The 19,576-nt window shown below is 44.0% G+C and overlaps 1 protein-coding gene across 6 annotated transcripts in view; it reads right to left on the bottom strand.

Moving 5' to 3' along the window:
* GIGYF2 (GRB10 interacting GYF protein 2) overlaps positions 1-19,576 on the bottom strand; it is a 105,813-nt gene that overhangs the window by 84,167 nt on the left and 2,070 nt on the right. For 5 of the 6 annotated variants that reach the window (XR_001941790.1, XM_018567658.1, XM_018567661.1 and 2 more), the window contains exons 2-3: positions 4,475-4,558; positions 2,090-2,219 (exon numbers count right to left, since the gene is read on the bottom strand). Coding sequence is in view for 5 of the 6 variants with exons in the window: in XM_018567658.1 (XP_018423160.1) it covers positions 2,090-2,219; positions 4,475-4,515 (171 nt within the window). In the remaining variant the exon portion in view is untranslated. Of the gene's footprint in view, positions 1-2,089; positions 2,220-4,474; positions 4,559-5,983; positions 5,990-19,576 lie in introns of all 6 variants that reach the window. The other variant, XM_018567659.1, reaches the window with a different exon arrangement.

Here is a 19,576-nt window from a genome sequence, read left to right as displayed (position 1 = left end):
GCAGTAGCGCCAGACGGACATCTCTGAGCGGTTCAACGGGCATCTTACACAGGACTGACAGGACTAAGCTGGGGTCCAATGGAGACATACCCCCGGACTGCGAAAAGGCCTTCCCTAGGCAAGCAGCCTCTAGCAAAGAATCACCAAGGCAGAAATCTGACCCTTGACAGTACTCAAGACTAAACATTGGCCTAGTCCAGACTGGAGGAAACATAAGATGTGCCCAACTTCCTTGCTTCACACTAAGAGAAATAAGCCTTCCAGATACGATGGTAAACCTTGCAAGAAGTAAACATACTAGCTTTCAGAAGAGTAGGGATGAGAGTGTCTGAAAGGCCTTTGTCTTTCAGCCAGGTTGTTGAAGACAGCGACCGAAGGAGGGTGGAATAGCTGTCCTTGGTACAGGATGTCTGGACAATCTGGAAGTGCCAATGGATAGGTTGCTAGGAGCTTATCTATGTCTGCATACTACAGTCTTCTGGGCTAGTTGGGAGCAATAAGAATCCTTGGGATGCCCTTTGTCTCAATCCTGCAATGAAGATGGGGCAAGAATTTTAGAGGAGTAAAGGCGTAGATCAGGCTGAACTGGTCCCACAGAGTCAACAAGGCATCAACTGCCTGTTCCTGAGCTATCAGGCGATACCAGGAGACAGGTCCTCTTCCTGGCCCACAGAAGTGGAAGCAACCCCTTCCTTCTCATCTTCCTCTCAGGGAGTGCAGAAACAGACGGAGCAAAGTCGGAGGGGGACTGTGGAGGGGAAAGACACCCTGCAGTCTGAGAGACGCAGACATCTCCCCATAAATTCTGCTATTACTGAAGTAAACTCTTCTCTGTACAGCACAAATTAGAGCCCTGGAATGTGCTGAAGAGGACCCTGGAGGAGAGAGAGAAGAAGCAGAGCATAAGGTTAGCACCTACCCAGAATTGTTGTCAGACTGTGAGGCCTGTCAGCCACATCTCCTCAGGTCTATGTTCTGCTATTGCCTTAGAAGGCATTACCTAGTACTCACTACTGAGGAGATTATCGGGTGCCTAGGGTCTCAGCAGTGACCCAGGCAGGAGTGTTGAACAAGAGCAGCAGTTTGCATAGATTTTGATTTACTGGTAGACATGCACAGTCGCAGCAACTGCACTGAAAGCATGTGGTCAGCTTGCACGTGCCAGGAGAAGGAAAATAGCATAGCAGGCACATCTGTAGCAGAGAAACTCCAAAGGGAGGCTGCACAAGCACTATGGGTCTCCATAGGCCACCCTATGGACTATGGAAAAGGCACTATACATTGAAAGGGGCTGTTACCTGGGCACCTCAGCAAGCAGAGCAGCACAATTATATAAAGGGGACATGACCTATCCAGTCTTTGTCCCCCCAGTGGGCATGCCCCCCAAAGACGGTCTTTAGGGACAGGACTCTACCAAAATGGGCATTGCCCCGGACCTGTAAAGTGGCAACAGCACAAGCTGCACAAACTGTCAAGGCGACAGTGGTACACACAGGATCCAGTACCCTAAGCACATAACAGATCGGCTCCCCCATCTTCCTTCTGGCATGGTCCAGATCCGGTCTCCTAAGGCCCTACCGAGGAGAAAAACAATCCAGATAGCTGCTAACAGGCCCACAGTAGCTGTGAGCAGTATAAGGAAAACTGTTAAAAGAGAATTGAGCAGAAAGAGTAAACTGGGAATGGGAGGGGTTATAGAGGGCTGTCCTATAGGTTTGATCTGACAGTGTCCAATCACCTGATGGTAGCTGCATAACCCAACCGCCTTTATCACCATACTTATTTCAGGTTAGTGTTTCAACAAATGAAAGTAAGATGGTCAGCAATGATACGTAGGCAACTGGCATTTGCAAAATGAGAAGCTGTAGGACAAAGTACTGCAATTAGATTTAGTTAGAGCACCACCTGCTGGTGATATCTGCTACTGTAGTGCAATAAAAATTAGTAAAATAATATAGTAGTTCTACTACTGTAGTTCCTTCTTTGGATAAGTAATGTCAGCAACAAATACAGTAGATATTTAGTAACAACTATGCAAAGAAATGCAAGAAACACCAATTAAAATTATGCATTTGGGTATTCTGCTTACCTTATTGTCCTTTACATAAAGTGCAAGCATCTCTTCCCGGCCGTACCGATAATCTGCAAGTTTGTACTTTGGCAATGCTGGAGAGAGGGGTGGGGAAATAACAGAACCCCCGCTAGACAGAGCCCTCAGCCTGCAATATGCAAAAGACAGCGTTAGAATGGCAATTCCCAGGTAATAGGTTTTGATTAGACCAGGGATGTCCAAACTGCGGCCCTCCAGCTGTGGTAGAACTACGAATCGCATGAGGCATTGCAAGATTCTCAAAGACATGACTCTCGGAGAGAGATGCTTCATGGGATTTGTAGTTTCACCACAGCTGGAGGGCCGGAGTTTGGACATTCCTGGATTAGACACTAACTGTGCACAAGGCAAAGATTTAATGGAGCACATCACCGGATCTTTTCGTGGGTACCTGAAAAGGTGGAGGATCTCCAAACCTGCGAGAATGCTGTACTGCACAATGCTGAAGCATCGTCTCATGGTATTTGGGATCTTCAGCTTTTCCAAGATCTCAAACTAGGGAGAGGCCAAGCTAGCTCTGAGCAATCCGCAGGCTACATTGCCCCAGGTTTTAGGGATCCCTGGGCACTCCTGCAATTATGGCCAATATCACGTTTTGTTGGTACACTCCGCCTACCCTTCCATGTATAGCGACAAAACGTGATATTGGCATCATGGGAGGATTTTCTGCTCATTTATTTTATACTTGTAAATTTTCTATTTTTAATACATGCCGTTTTTAAAAATATACTACACTATGAGAGATCTTTAATCCATTACTTTGAGCCATACATCCCATCTGAGAAGCGAGAGAGAAACAAAGTTTAGATATACACTTGTATCTGGAGATTGTTGTGGAGAGGTAGTAAAGAGGGAGCTGGTTCCCCCAGGAGGATTGAAAGCTGAAGTATCACAGAATGAAAAGCGCTTCTCCCAAATCTGCCCACGTCCCTGTATGCACATGCCCACGTTTGTTAGTTTGATTTTGTTAGTTTGATTTTTTTTTTTATGTGTTTTGTTTCTTCTTCGCTTGTATTGTCTACTATTTTGAGAATAAAAAAAAGATTGAAAACAATAAGTGAGGCCTGTATATTCTATCTAAACTACCTCATAAAGCCAATATATGTTTTGTGTATAGGTAAACAATGAGCAAAGATACTTTCATTTATAAAAAAGAAGAATGTTCAGGGTAATTCAGGAGGAAGAGGAGAAGACATAACAAATGGATTAGTGATGGAGCCCTAAGAGCTGGAAGATGATGGATAGTAAAACAATGGATGGCCTGGATGAGGTTAAATCTGTGTAAGAGACCAGTGTAAGAGTTTCACTGTAACAGACCTGAAAAAAAAGAAAAATGTGGATCATCCGGTTTCATTTCCAGAAAACATCTAAATTGCGGAGATAAAATCTTGGCTCCTTAATTAGAACAAAAAAGCTGTTTCTGCTGTATTACCATACGGCTGCTGTTGTTTTCTGACATTGATGCAATGCTAATAAACTGGTTTACCACCATACGTATGAGAGAAGCAGAAAGTGCTTGTAATGACAAGCCTAAAGCTGGCATAGGAGCCCATAAATCTCCAGACACAACACTGCAGAGTGTGAGAAAATCCAAGCAAGGCCCACCAGTGTTTGAAGTGAATATGTGCTTTCCCCGAGCAGAGCAAGCTATAGTTTAACTTTAATGGCAGCCACTGCAGAAGCTAAACTTGCCTTCTCTTAGCTCTCCCATGGGTATGGGTAGGGGAAGCATGTGACCCATTTCATCCACATGACAGTACAGGTGCTTAGCTGCCAATGAATTGAACTTGTTTGCCCTGCATGTGGAAAGCACATATTTTTTATTAGCACTATTGTAGCTTATGTTAAAGTGATAATAAAGTCAAAAAGTATTTTAAGCTATTCCAGATGCTGATAAAATCACTTACAATAATGCTGCTCCTTGATGTTTAAATGTTTTTCTTTCCTCCAGAATCAGCTGCTCCCCTGAGCACTGGTTCTGACTTCCTGTTTTAGGGTGGCTCCTTTCTCTTGCAGGGTCCTATGGAGCCACCCTTGTATGACTAGTAAGTTGTGTGTGTCTCCACAAACACACAGCAAATCAAGCTACTTCCCTCCCCCTGGCCCCCCTCCTCCAAGTTAGTAGATAGAACAGTTGCTGGAGCCGGCTTTGTCCCTTGTGATCTTGTACTGGATATAAAGTTGAGGGAAGCTGAGATGAGAGAGTTGGAGTCAGCTGTTCACAAACATGATGACTAAGTGTTTGGACAAAAATGTAAAGCAATGTATATTTGTCTGATCTGGATTCATTAGTGAAAAAAAAGTTTGAGAGTGTAATACTTCTTTCATGATGAAGCCATTTATTAATATATTGGACACACTCACCACTCGGGGCCAAAGTTCAGAGTCTGAGTCTCAGCTGTCATACTGCCGTTTATTTCTTTAGATTTTAATAAAGGGGATGAAAATCTGGAAAATAAAAGAAGAGTGATAAGCAGATAAAAATTAATAGTAATGACGCAACAAAATACTTTAAACCAGTGATAATCCTTTCCACTGGGAACTATGCATGTAAGTTACTTTGCAATAATGCAGCCTGCAAAGACAGATAATAATAGGAAAACTGCACAGACGCAAAAGAAGCAGAAACATATAATAAAAATAGCAGGGGGATAAAAATTAAAGAATTTATTGAGACAACAAATGACAGCAACACAATCCACCTCCCACTGCTCTATCTTCAGGTAAATTAAATCTAATTGGGTAGTAAAGGTGCATCATCTCCCCTTTTCAGTACGTCTTTGCAGAATAATGCCCCCTACAAATGAGAGAGCAATGTGGGTGCCAGTGACATCAATAAAGACTGTGCAGGATAATCCACTTCTACCAGGTCAGAAATGATTATCTCATGTCAATGTTTACCATTAAACAGCGCATACAGACATGTCGGTGTCACTGGACACCTGTGCAACCATCTCCTTATTAACACAATCAAGAGAATCACCATCCTGTTAAAAGGGTTATTAAACCCTCCGGTTTTTTTTGCATATATCTACTGCTATCCTATGAAATAGTGACTGGTCTGAAACTATCAAATATCAGTGAAAACCTGGCAAAATGAATATTTGGGGTGCTGCTGCTAATATTTGCACATTGCATGTACTTCCAATGCACCAAAATCTAGGACCTCACACTCTGGAATTAAAGAACTCCAGAAATGTTTTTTATTAGCCCTTGCAGATTCCCCCGCACTGCACGGGTTAACTGCTTGTTTTTGTCTAGGTTTTGCCTAGATTTACCACTAGGGGATACAACATGGTCCTTTAACTCAACTCTTATAATACTGGTATGAGGCTTAATCTACAGGTGCCATGGCTGAAAACCGCTTTAGGAAACCCATCTATGGGCCCTATACTCTACGGCCCCCTAGGGGCATGTGAGTGTCCCTAATGGAATGTGTGACTCTTTAATATCAATGCCTCGTACCTGACAGGGTTCTATTAACATCTGTACCGTGTTGCCCCCTACTCCTCCAAATGCTTGTATTCTTTGTACTGAAAATTTAATAAAAACTGATTGAATTATGTTTTTGTCTAGGTGCTAAAATAACAAAATTATACTCACCCAAAAGTAGTTCACTGATATATTGCCCTGTGACCACACTCAGCAGCTGGCTACTGCCTATTATATGCCAGCAGCGCAGAGCTGCACTGGAATCGGGAAGGATCCCAACAATATTGCTGGGATCCACTAGACGCCATGATTGATAGCTGGGTCTGCCTCTCTAGAGCCACAGCTAGCTATGCCCGCCTCTTTTCCTGTCTGTCCCTCCAATGAGCACTGGAGGATCGGAGAGGGGGGCATCCCTGCGGGGGGTACTGACTGACAAGTCACCGCTCTCTGCAGGGAGAAGATTGTGAGCTGAGCGATCAGCGGTTTGTGATCGCTCAGCTCTCAATCTAAAGGGTGGAGCTGTAGTGTTGCACGCTGACTCAAATTATTGGGAAGAGTATATTTTACTCTAATACTTCAGTTTCAATGGGTGTTTTTCTGTACCGACAGGAAAACAAAATAATGGGTAGATGTACATGATTTCTTTTGCTGATGTACACTTTAAACTCCACAAAACGTGTCTACCCTGATTGAGAGACATTGGTCTGTAGAAAGCAGGAGGGGGCAGTCCAGGACTCGGACCTGCGTTCTCCATAACTGATATTTTGGCGGTTGTCTAGAACACGTGTAGAGAACTCACAGCTGCTGGTTTTTAATCTCAGACAGGTTCACTTCAACTCACTGACTATAACCATTAGACATATTCCTACTTTCTAAGGAATGGAGAAAGCAACTTTGTAGCTTTATGACCTGTTCACATGCGATGGGGCTGCACTGGCCGCACAGACAATGCAATTAGCCTGGTTTTAAATCATTGTATCCAATACAGATTGCAATGGAAGTCCAAAACTTTACAGCTGTCACCAGAGCAGGAGTGAGGGGAAAATCTTCCAATGGGGACACCTGTTCCAGAGACAACTGCCTAAAAGGTGCCCATACACCTTACGACCATCGCAAGACTTTTGTCTTGCAATGATTGTGAGCTAATTAAAAGCTATACGAAAAGTCGATCGCATACGATTATCGTACGATAATCGTAAGGTGTATGGGCACCTTAACTCAATCAGCATGACAGAGTGGTCTCCAGCCTTGTCCTCGTCAACACTGACACCTGTGTTAAGAGAATCACAGACATGATGTCAGCTGGTCCTTTAGTGCCAGGGCTGAAATGCAGTGCAAATGTTTTTTGGGGGATTATGTTCATTTTCATGGCAAAGAGGGACTTTGCAATTAATTGCAATTGATCGAATCACTCTTCATAACATTCTGGAATATATGCAAATCGCCATCATACAAACTGAAGCAGCAGACTTTGTGAAAACTAATATTTGTGTCAATCTCAAAACTTTTGGCTACGACAGTACAACACACACAGGAACCATGGGGAACAAAAGTAGCCACCCTCCACAAGGAAGGACAGTGTCAGCACCAATTCAGAGATGATTGGAGGATCTACAGCTGAGTGATACACAAATAAGATACATTTTTGTTAATAGGGTACTTGAATGTATTTTTAAGATTTAAAGTGACATTAAAGGCTATTTCTTTTTCCCCCACCTAATGTTAGTGTCAGGACTTACCTTAAATTATGCCCTTTTTATTCGATCATCTTCTTCCTTCCTGTCCTTTTCAGCTGTCCCTCCTGCGCTGGTGCGAGTCTCCGATCCAGCAATGACTCCTCTGTCCTCTTCTCTGATGCAAAACAAACAGACAGCGCCTTGTCCTTGTGTAATAAACTTTATTAATCAATAAACATACAAGCTGACAAAATATTCCTCAGAGCTCTGAGGAAGGGGGTATATTCCCCGAAACGCATCAGATAGCAAGGCAGCTTTGTGTGTGGTCTGCCTTGTACCATTCGAGTAATATTTTGTCAGCTTGTATGTTCATTGATTAATAAACTGTATTACACGAGGACAAGGCGCTGTTTGTTTTGCGAGGAATACTTCCCAGTGGCCTTTTGAAGACAGCAGCCTGCAAACAATTGTTGGTGGAGAATATCATTGGGAGTCTGCTGAGCCCTGTGGTGTGCATTTTCCTCTTCTCTGATGTCCCACGGCGTCTGTGCGGGTGCACGCTGCTCCATAGACTTACCTTGTGTCTCTTCTCGTCTCTCAACCAAACATCTGAACTGTGCATGCGCCTGCCTCAAGATCCTTTGCGGCCGCATGAGACTCTTCAGATGTTCGGATGGGAGCGCGCGGCGAAGACATAGGTAAGTTTAAACCCGTTTCAAAAGGGTTTTTTTTAAAGAAGTTTTTGCATATATGTACTGCTTGCTAGCAGTAGATATATGCCAATACCGCTGAGGGTTTAATAACCCTTTAACTCCTCAGTTCAGTGTCACTTTAAAACCAGAGCAGACAGAATCTGGAACAATTGTACATAGTAACGATTCAACTTCTACCTTTCATTTTCAAAGCGTCATCGAACGCCGTCTGCCATTAATCACATGTATGCACTCTGTCTTTGCATATTTCTAGAATAGAAAACATGCAAATCTCACTAAGCCAGCTGCATAGACTCAACTCACAGTCCTTATTCATCCAAGCTAAATATTATGAGCCAAGGAGGTATTCACGAATTATATGCAAGTGAACTGAATTCACACAATGCAAACATGCTATTTAAATAGTGCCAAACATTTCAGGTATAGTGACTGATAAACATTTGAATACTGTCCAATATAATCATCAGGATAAATGATATGAAGTAGCCAAGGACTGTCTACTCTAAAGGTCCCCACACACCTTACGATAATCGTACGATAATCGCGGGAAATCCCGCAATCGTACGATTATCGTAAGGTGTGTGGAAGCCGTGCGACCTCTACTACTGTAAGGTCGCACGACTTTGAACTTACGGACATGTTCGAAAACCCGCCGACCATCGTACGACGTTCGGCGGGTTTGTGGCATGTCCGTACGATAACAGCCGTACGGGCCGGTGTGCGCAAGCGCACACTGCCCGTTCGGCATTGCGGTCATCGGAAGCCCGCCCCTCAGGGGGCGTGGCTTGCGATCATCGCAAGTACGATCTGCCTATGCAACATAGGCAGATCGTACGTTTTTTTAAGTACCTTACAACCATCGCAAGACAAAAGTCTTGCGATGGTTGTAAGGTGTGTGCCCAGTAGAGCTGCAGCTAACAATTATTTTCAAAATCGATTAGTTAGCCGATTATTACGTTCGATTAATCGGTTAATCGGATAAACGATAAAATACATTTTAAAAAATGGCTCCAGTGATGGACTACTAGTTTGTATTGAGATTGCACTCCATCACAGGAGCGGTGGAAGTAAAAAAGAAAAAAAAAAATAGTGTGGTGTGCAATATAGTGGAAAGGAAAGTGTAAAATTATACAGCAATGAATGCAGAATGGCAGCAGCGAGAGCGTGAGGTGGTGAGGAGGTGCGGCGTGCAGCGTGGGTGGAGCCGTGAACAGGGCCAACTGATCGGAAGCCGATTAATCGATTATTGAAAAAGTTGACAACTTTTTCAATAATCGATTATAATCGATTATGTCGATTAGTTGTTGCAGCCCTAGTGCCCAGCCTAACAGGAAGCTGGAACAGATTACTTTCATTACTGCAATTATATTTCAAATAACACTAAAAGCTGATATCTGTTGTGATGCTACATTACTGCTTTCTTCGACGCCAACCAAAAAACAAAAAGGCTTCTCTACAAGGGGACTTTTAGTGTCAAATAAAACATTGCTCAGTATGAAACCAGAAAAACTTGCTGCCTGTTATCAGCTAAATTAGCTTTAGACAAGGTAATGTTTGGTTACGTTTCCATTTTGTATCTAAAGAAAACAGAAGTACAAAGTACCCAATACCTAAATCTAGTTAGGCCACCTGTCATAGAAACGCACCTTAAGAGCTAGTTCACACCAAGCGCAGAGCCGTTACAGAATGGATCAAAACTGCGTCCAATTTATTCCAATGGTATTTTGGGCTCTAGTTCACCCCAGAGCGTTCCGTTCCAGAGCATGAGGAAAAACTGCAGCACAGCCTATTTTTTATCAAATACGCATGCAAACAATCTGAAACGCATTGAAAGACCATTTTAGGCTAAAAAAAACCTTTTTTTTTTTTTTACACAAACGGCCTGGAACACGTCAAAAACGCATCAAAACACACTGCTCATGCATACCTGATCTGCATTTGGTGTGAACAAGCCCTTAGGGCTCATTCACAGTAGCCGAGTATTATAGTGTGGGTTGAGGTCCATGAGGGGCCATGTGATGCGCTGAAACGGTTTACCTCTTTGAGTTCACAACTTTATTGAGAGTGTGTACTCCACACATCACACTATTGTTGTGGTGTAAACAGGGCACATAGAAAGCAGTTGTATTCTAAGTGCCTTGGCGGTGACCTGTGTTTTCCTTGTGCAGAAGAACGCAGATCACCATATATGTGAATACAGTAGGGATGGACAGATACTTTACTAGATACTAGACTAGAGAAAAACCTCAAAAATAAATCTTAAACATACATTCAAGTACCTTAACTATTAAGAAAAATGTATCTTATTTGTGTATCACTCGGCTGTAGATCCTCAAATCATCTCTGAATTGGTGCCGACACTGTCCTTCCTTGAGGATGGTGGCCACTTTTGTTCCGGATGGTCTCTGTGTGTGTTGTAAATTAGTCACCGCTCCAAGAACACAACAAAAATTAGTACATTAAATGTGAGATTGTAGTCCATCACGGGAGTGCAAACCTGTGCTTTGTCCATTAGGGCAAAGCAGTATGTTTGCTTAATCGCTTCCCCCCTCCCCTCAAACTAACCTTTCGTTAACAATGAGCCAATAGAACTTCACAGTACTACCAGGTATGGAGGACCATGTGACGCTCTGGGCCAATCAGCACAAGGAGAATTCATAGCCCCGTGTAAATTATGACCCAGAGAGTTGCAAATGATTGTTTCCCTCAGCTGGTGCCATTTTCATGCCAGAAGATAAATACAAGGATGGCCTACTGCCCTAATTAGGCAGAAAGTGAATGGTATCTTCAGGCTAGGTTCACATCTAGGAGATTCGCATTGAAGTCAATGGAGGCTGTTCACACCTTTGAGGTTGTCGTGCGGACGAAATCGCCTGTTAGCAAAACGGTGCAGGAGCTATTTTCAGGCGGTTCGGGTCCCACAGACATCTCTATGCATCGAAACCGCGCGGGTTTTCAAAGCACAGTCGCACAAATGGAAACACGCAAAAACAGCTCAATCAATTAGGTGTGAATCTAGCCTAAATCTCACAAACATCCTCTGCACACTCACTGAGAAGGGCTGATTCTTCTAAAAAAATAAAAAGGTTAAGACACCTTCAGATTAGACTACAATGGATCATTAAGGCAATCTAGTACTGTGTAAACTACAAAAAAAAAAAAAGGCAGAGACTGCAAAGTAGACACCACAAGGTACCGGCATATATGTTCTGTGCCCATAGCAATACCCCTACATGAAGCTATGGGGCACACATGAAATGCCTTCCACAATTCAGCACTCAAATCTATTAAGCCAAATATCAACCCTGGGGGAGAAAACGGTGCCCTCCGCATTCGGGAGGAAACCCCCAGCCCAGAGAAAAAGTGAAAAGGAAGAGGACGCTACGACATCAAATGGCCGGCCTGACGTTATCTGACACAGCAAAAAAAGAGGGGGGCAAAAAAGAGGGGTCGATGTGGTCCATTTACATGTGCTTCAAATTTAAAGACTGGATATAGGAAATAAACACGCCCACAGCTAGTAACAGCGACATTTTTGGATCATTCAAGCGCCATATCTTGACAAACAATTAGATTATGCCAGATCAGGCCACAGTATCCATCCACGTATGGGAGCCTTAAAGACTCCTGTATATTATGACAGCTCTGGGTAAAGCCCCCAGTGATAACACCCTGATCAGATGTGCTACAGTGTAGACAGCATAAAGATAGAAAGCCTGATGGTACAAGAGCTGTCTCTGATGACTTGTTTTAGATGGTTTTCTTCCTGATAAGGTCTTCAATACTTAGTGAGTCTCTGAGCTGGAACAAGTCTGTCCATATCAGCTGTCCTGACAGGTCACTGGTTAATAAGTCACTTGGCCTTTGAAGTAAGGACAAGCCTCCAGTCCACACTTTCAAAAACGGCAGCTCTTTTATACCTCAACAGGTACTCTTTAAAGTGAACCTGTAAGACTATATGGGAACGACTCTTGATGTATGCTCATCGTACCCTCTCAGCATGCCTTGGGTGTCGGGATGAATATATTAGTGGATACATAAAGACATTTCTTTATAATACTACGTTGCCCTTTTTCATTAGATTGATTTATAAAGCATTTTTGCTGTGCCCACGCCTATGCCATGCAGCATACTTCTGGGTGAACGCCGTTCACAAGGCATTGCTGCCACTAGAAGGAGCCGTTTTAAAAATAACCTAACTCTAAATGTGCCCATAGACCTTACAATTATCTGTTTTGTCTGCCAGTTGATGGGAAGTGCACAACTTAAATTACTGTACAACGGAAATCCACAGGTTGGTGGCGTTGTTGTACAACAAAAATCTCAAGATGAAAACTGCACATGCTCAAATGAAAATCTGTTCTTTCGATCGATGAAAATGGACCAGTTAGTGGTGCTGATGAACATTAATTGTGAACTACATTGGTCTGTGTATGATGGGCTAGTTGTAAGAAAACTGAACAAGGGTGAGATGTCTGGAAAAAAAAAAAAACTTGTACAATGGTTGTTTAGCTGCCCATACACCTTACAATTATCGTACGATAATCGTATGCGACCGACTTTTCGTACGACAATCGAAGGTGTATGGGGAGTGTGCAACCGCCAGTACTGTACAATCGTACGACTTTTGTCTTTCCTGCATGTTCGAAAACTTCAGGTCGATCGTACAATTTTCGCAAGGTTTTTGGCGTAACCGTATGTCAAAAGTCGTACGATTAAAACTGCTCATGCGCAAACGAAAATACGTGCAGTAGTTTACCGCAATTCGTCCAGGTGTTTTTTTAACTACCGTTGATTGAACCTTACGATAAAACGGGGCAGGATAGGGCCGCTGTACGAAAATCGTACGATGGTTCGATCATCAGGCGAAAAGTTTTGTCCGATGATCGCAAGGTGTATGGCCAGCTTAAGGTGTATGGCTACCTTTAAAAATCAGTGACTACATGTTGAGTATGTTATGATTTAGACATGTGTACACACACAGTACTAGTATATCATTTGTAGATGGGTGAAAGTTCAGGATATCCTTTACCCATATAGAATTTACATTGTCTTTTTCTTGCCTTTTATATGGTTTATGTCTTCAAGGACTTTGATTTCTTCTTAACGTAGGAGACTGTGAAGGAGAACACGTCAATAATCATTGTAGATGTGTGAGGTCCATAATACTTATTCTTTCATCATGTACTATAACTCTTTCCCATCAATTAATGAAATCTTTTTTCATGGTGAACAATAAAAAAGTCACGTTGCAGCCGCTTTATAAGTAGCACAAAAATGCATATTCATTGCTTGTGATCATTGCGTCAGTCTCAATAAATTGTAGTAGTAGTTACAGGAGTGAAAGCTCAGATTTCTACCACCTCATTCTGTGATACATGACTTCAGCTGTTCCCAGTCACAGGAGACTGAGTAGTAGCGGGGTCACCAAAACATAACTTTTTAACACACACACACATCCCGGTAACCAATGCCCCTTAAAAATGACAGCTGCCTCCTAATTTTTTAGGTTTTTCTCTAGTCTAGTATCTAGTAAAGTATCTGTCCATCCCTACTGTATTCACATATATGGTGACCTACGTTCTTCTGCACAAGGAAAACACAGGTCACCGCCAAGACACTTAGAATACAACTGCTTTCTATGTGCCCTGTTTACATCACAACACTAGTGTGATGTGTGGAGTACACACTCTCAATAAAGTTGTGAACTCAAAGAGGTAAACCGTTTCAGCGCATCACATGGCCCCTCATGGACCTCAACCCACACTATAATACTCGGCTACTGTGAATGAGCCCTAAGGGCTTGTTCACACCAAATGCAGATCAGGTATGCATGAGCAGTGTGTTTTGATGCGTTTTTGACAGTCAGGAAAAAAAATAAAAACAAGAATTCAGTTTAATTTTTTTTAGGGCCCATTCACACTGCTGAGTTGCGGTAACGCGCACTACATGCATCAATATACTGCGGTGCCCTAACTTTTCAATGGCACCCCAACACACACGCACTGCAAAAATAGTGCATGTCTGATTTTGGAATTTTTGGCACCTCTACAAACAGATCAGCCATCAGCGTGTTTGTATCATTACAGAGTTACATCATAGATCTTTAACTCTCTGGAACAGCTGTGTGTCCTTTTATTTACTTGTATTCTGTTCCTGTCCTAGCAAAAACCGTCAGCTGAGTGTCCATAAAGCAAAGCTCCCATGGGGCTAATAGCTGACAGCTCCAGCTGCTGAAGAATACTCAATGAACAAACTCTTCAGGTTTCTTTTATGTAATCCTGTCAGGACATTAGTTATATGTTATAGAGTCTCTGTAAAGAGCTTTGATCCTAAGACAAGAAACAGCAGAGCGTTACAGGCTGGTGCTCAGCTTAATACTTCAGCTCTAACAGGGAACGAATATAACTCAATAAAATCAAGAAATCCTACTGAGAGAGGTCCGGATTTAAGTTGGCTATATGAATTTCAACCGGTTCTTGATGAACTGTGCAAAGTTCACCCGTCGGCACTCTTCTGCCCAGCATCTCTCAATCAGCAGGTTGGAAAATTCTCAGCTAAACAGCGCTTACAGCCAATCAGTGCAATCAGAATTCAATAGAGACAGCGGGGTATTCCTCCATCCACGCTCATAAGCACTGATGGCGGGATCTGGTATATTTTCTTCGTTCAGCCCACAGAAGAAAATATAACCATGAATACCCAGCGTAAGGACAGAGAAGTCCTCTTGGTCAGCGATCCAACTTGTCTCATCTACTTAGCTGGTTTTTTTTGCTGTGCAAAGACAACCAAACCTACATTTATTACAAAATAGGAATAGATGAGAAGACTTCAAGAGGCCGTTAGACAAACACAAGTGTCTGGATTCTTAGTTCAACAGATAAGGAACTGGGCTGTGCTGGTGGATCAAGAGGAATTTATCTGCTGCAAAGAACACGTTCATAGAAAAAGGGAAAAGAATCATCCAACATAATGAAATCTTTTAGAGATCTTAGAGAAGAATAAAAAAAAAAAAAGAGTCCATTATACAACGAAAAAGGAAAGGCTCTTTATAACTTTTACTTTAGTCTGCCAACAATTAAAAATGATATGTTCCCTGTAGTGACACCGCTACTACACAGGATAGCCTCACAGTCTTCTGGTAACAGCTGACGGTCTACGTCACAGAAGGTTGTATCTCTCCAGTTGCTCAGGTAAGATTTTAAAATGAAAGAGAGAAGATGATTGGCTGAGGTGCAAATCTGCTCCAGATTTTGTCTGCTCTGTTTTTTATATATTCCTCCCCAGTGTATGTAATAGACATACAGAGATACAATACATCTCAGTTTATTGAGAATGATGTGGACATCACAAGTATCAATGAACGTACATTTGTGTTGTGCTACTTATTAAACTGCAGCAATCTTCCGCTTTTCATGCCAAGCACCAAAAAACGATTTTACTTATTGATGGAAGAAGCTATTATACATAAAGAAAGACGATGAGCGTTCTAGACCACACACACACACACACATCTGCAATGATTATTGAACTATATACTCCTTTACAGCCTCAAAATGTTCAATCTGTCTGGGTGCTATAGCCGACCCTAAAGTGCCTGTACAGATAGCTGCTAGCGAGTAGTTTGGTTTTCCTATTCAGAAGAGACACTACCGTATGTCTCAGATAAAAAAAAAAGCTTCGCCTTATGAGCCGCCATGCATGTGCTCTCAGTGTACGCTCCCAGCATATGTCTTGAGTCCCAGAATGAATGAACTCCTATGCATGGGTTATATGTCATCCCAGGCCAGCAAATCAAGATGGCTGAAGACGTGGAATACAAAAGAAGAGCGGGCCAAGACGTCACAGCGGCAATGAGGAAGGTGATTGCAGATGACGTGTTGCTGGAGAGGATGCTTTGGCAGGTAATGATTCACTGAGATAAGCAAAAAGTCCATTTATTGAAGGGACATAACCAATAAAGAACTAGTGCTCTCGGGGCTGCGCAGGATCCCCTTCATCAGGCTCGGAATGATCATTCTGAGCCTGATGAAGGGGACCCTGCGCAGCCCCGAAAGCGCTAGTTCTTGAATGGCTACGTCCCTTCAATATCTCATTGAGTCATTGGTGTGCTGGTGACATCTTTACAAATTCAGTTTATTCACTGTGCCATCCGTGGTCATTGCAAGCACACACCTGTATATCAGGTTTTTCTGTCCGGTAAGGAGTACAACAAGATACTTGTACTGCTTTGGCAGGTAAGTCAAGTATGGTGTGCATCTTACACATTACAGAAAGTACCCACCCACCATGTTGAGGACTTTAGTCCCACTTTAATGGGGGAACTGTTCTGTGGTTGGCCAACATACTTCCACATTGTGGCTGACGTACCCATTTGTTTGCCCTCCTCCAGAGATGACAGGTCCACACTTCACCATTCTATTGCCACAGCTAACATCTTCTCCTCGTCTTTTAACTGAACAAACTGAAGAGAGATGCTGATTGGTTGCCATGGGTAACTGCTCCAGCTTTGATAAATCGCCCCCAATGTATCTTCCCAGCATACATGCCTGAGCTCCGTGATATTGTGTACGCTGCACAGGGCAGTATACAAAGATACATGCTAGGACACGGTTTGTTTGGGCATCAGACACATACAGAGTCTCTTCTACCAGAACTTCAGCCCTCAGCAATTGTCTCCCCACTTCAGCTTAGGCATGATTGGAGCCAACACTGATATTATACATGGCCGTGTACACAGACGCCCAGCTTCTCTACTACTTCTAACAATCCAGGGGCTCAGGACCACAAAACCTAAACCGAGTACCTCTGGTGCACAGCCGGGGTCACCAACATACAGAATCAGCGGTAGTTTGTTCCCTGGTCAGGATGAAGGTGAAATACACAGACCGGGCTACTGAGCTACAATTCTACACCCAAGACCAGAAATGCCACATACAGCAGACTACAAGTCCCCGTGTGATCTGTACGTTTCCTTTTATCAGGCTCATCCTGAAAGAATGGCGGTATACCTGTAACTTCCTGTGTACTGAAATCTCAGCTTTCCCAGCCATTGTCTATGGACTACAAAACACATAACCCCTTAGGGCTAGTTCACGACAAGCGCGGGGCTGATGTAGAGCAGTTAGAGAACGCATTGAAACTGCATCCAATGTATTCCAATGGTATTTTGGGCTCTAGTTAACACCGCAGCGTTCAGTTCCAGAGCAGGTGGAAAAACTGCAGCGAGTCCTATTTTACCTGCTCTGGAACGCACCACAACGCATGCAAACCCATCAAAAATGCATGCAAACGCCCTGAAATGCACTGAAAGCCCAATTTAGGCTAAAAATATATATATATTTTTTTTACAAATACGGCCCAAAACGCAGCAAAAAACACACTGCACGTGCAGAAACTCATGCAGATCTGGTCTGCATTTCGTGTGAACAAGCCCTTAGTAATGGAAATAAAGAGAGGAGGTTTTTGTAGTACAAATCAAGAGAGCAGTCAAGGGGGACAACCCTACTCCTCCATAAATAATACGGTGACTGAGTGTTGTCACCCAAGACAGGAAGTGTGTTACTGGCAGGAACCAGGTAAAAGTAAAGAAAATGAATACAGCCACCACATAGTAACCTGCAATATGTTACATTTTCGTTCTGCGGTTTGGATTCACTTTCATTCCATTTGTGGCCGATTAAAGCTGCCCAAACACTGCTCGAATTTCACAAGATTCCTGCTGAACCGGCCCCAATTCAGGCTGTGTGGGGGTCTGTCAGAACCACTCTCCTCTTCAATCGTCATTAGGTCAATGGACTTTTGTCAAAGGAGCGGGCTGGAAAATCGTCTGATGAACAGTGATTGCAGCCAATCAGATGCAGTCACTGTCACAGTGTTCCGACAGCCGCAGGAACCAGCTGTCAGAACACAACAGCCCCACATGAGAGATTCCTCCATCCACACTAAACAGGAATCTGTCAGATTTCTATCATGCAACTCGCAGGCTGACCCAGTGAAATCTAACAATGTATGGCCGGCCAGCTTCTTAGAAGGTCCATGGCTGGTTTAGATGATGATGATGTACAGTCCGGCCCGCTCCTTGCACACCGGACCGGAGTTCATGTGACTGGACAATAGGAATCATGAGACACCTCTATTCCCTACACACAGAACCAGACTCCCCTCTTCTCTATCACAACATACTAAATATTCCATTGTGATACCCTAGCTCAGCACAGCACGTGATGAAACTACAAGTCCCATGATGCATTGCAAGCCCCTGACAATTACAGTCATGACTCCCAGAGACAAGGCATGATGGAATTTGTATTTTCTCCACCGCTGGAGTGCTGAGGTCGCCTAAACCTGCACTGGGTCAATGTGTCGCACTCCTGGCTCCGAGTTCTACGGAAACGCCCCGTCCCACCGACTATATAACACTGGTTCTGCTGCATTGAAGGCACCAAACTTATCACCAGCGCCATCAAGGAGGGAGACCCAACATTTCTGAACACCCAAAATGATGGGATGGATTATTTGTTTATAGAGGAGAGCAAACAACCCCCCTCCAGTTCAGACTCACCAACCCAGCTCCCCCTCTCCCCCCCATACACACCTAATAGCCCCTCCTGTTCCCCTCTCCTCCCTTAATCCCCATCTCTCAGAGGCTACGCCCGCCTGGCACTGTGATGTGCGTTTTATTGATGAACATTGGTGTGTATTTTCATGCTTAGGGCCAATGAATGCCAAATAAAGTGGAGGTTGCTTGTTGCTGTGTGCTGAAATGTAGGAATCCACTCTCCATGTTTTGTCTTCCACTGAAGTCTCCGGGGTCACCACCACGTATGATACCACTTCTAATCATCTCACCAAAATAGGTGGATGGGCCCCTCTGACGTGTGCCGACTTGTGTTATGCAATGCACGTTACATGGCACATCGCTGAGTGGGCCCCTCTGACGTGTGCTGACTTGTGTTATGCAATGCACGTTACATGGCACATCGCTGAGTGGGCCCCTCTGACGTGTGCTGACTTGTGTTATGCAATGCACGTTACATGGCACATCGCTGAGTGGGCCCCTCTGACGTGTGCCGACTTGTGTTATGCAATGCACGTTACATGGCACATCGGTGGGTGGGCCCCTCTGACATGTGCCGACTTGTGTTATGCAATGCACGTTACATGGCACATCGGTACTGAGTGAGGGATGACACCGAGCGCTGGCACTGAGTGAGGGATGACACCGAGCGCTGGCACTGAGTGAGGGATGACACCGAGCGCTGGCACTGAGTGAGGGATGACACCGAGCGCTGGCACTGAGTGAGGGATGACACCGAGCGCTGGCACTGAGTGAGGGATGACACCGAGCGCTGGCACTGAGTGAGGGATGACACCGAGCGCTGGCACTGAGTGAGGGATGACACCGAGCGCTGGCACTGAGTGAGGGATGACACCGAGCGCTGGCACTGAGTGAGGGATGACACCGAGCGCTGGCACTGAGTGAGGGATGACACCGAGCGCTGGCACTGAGTGAGGGATGACACCGAGCGCTGGCACTGAGTGAGGGATGACACCGAGCGCTGGCACTGAGTGAGGGATGACACCGAGCGCTGGCACTGAGTGAGGGATGACACCGAGCGCTGGCACTGAGTGAGGGATGACAC

Source organism: Nanorana parkeri, unplaced genomic scaffold, assembly GCF_000935625.1.
Source record: "Nanorana parkeri isolate BGI_ZX_2015 unplaced genomic scaffold, ASM93562v1 scaffold1080, whole genome shotgun sequence".
Classification (NCBI taxonomy): Eukaryota; Metazoa; Chordata; class Amphibia; order Anura; family Dicroglossidae; genus Nanorana; species Nanorana parkeri.
The sequence above is the reverse complement of the archived record's forward strand: the minus strand, read 5'-3'. Positions and strand labels throughout refer to the sequence as shown.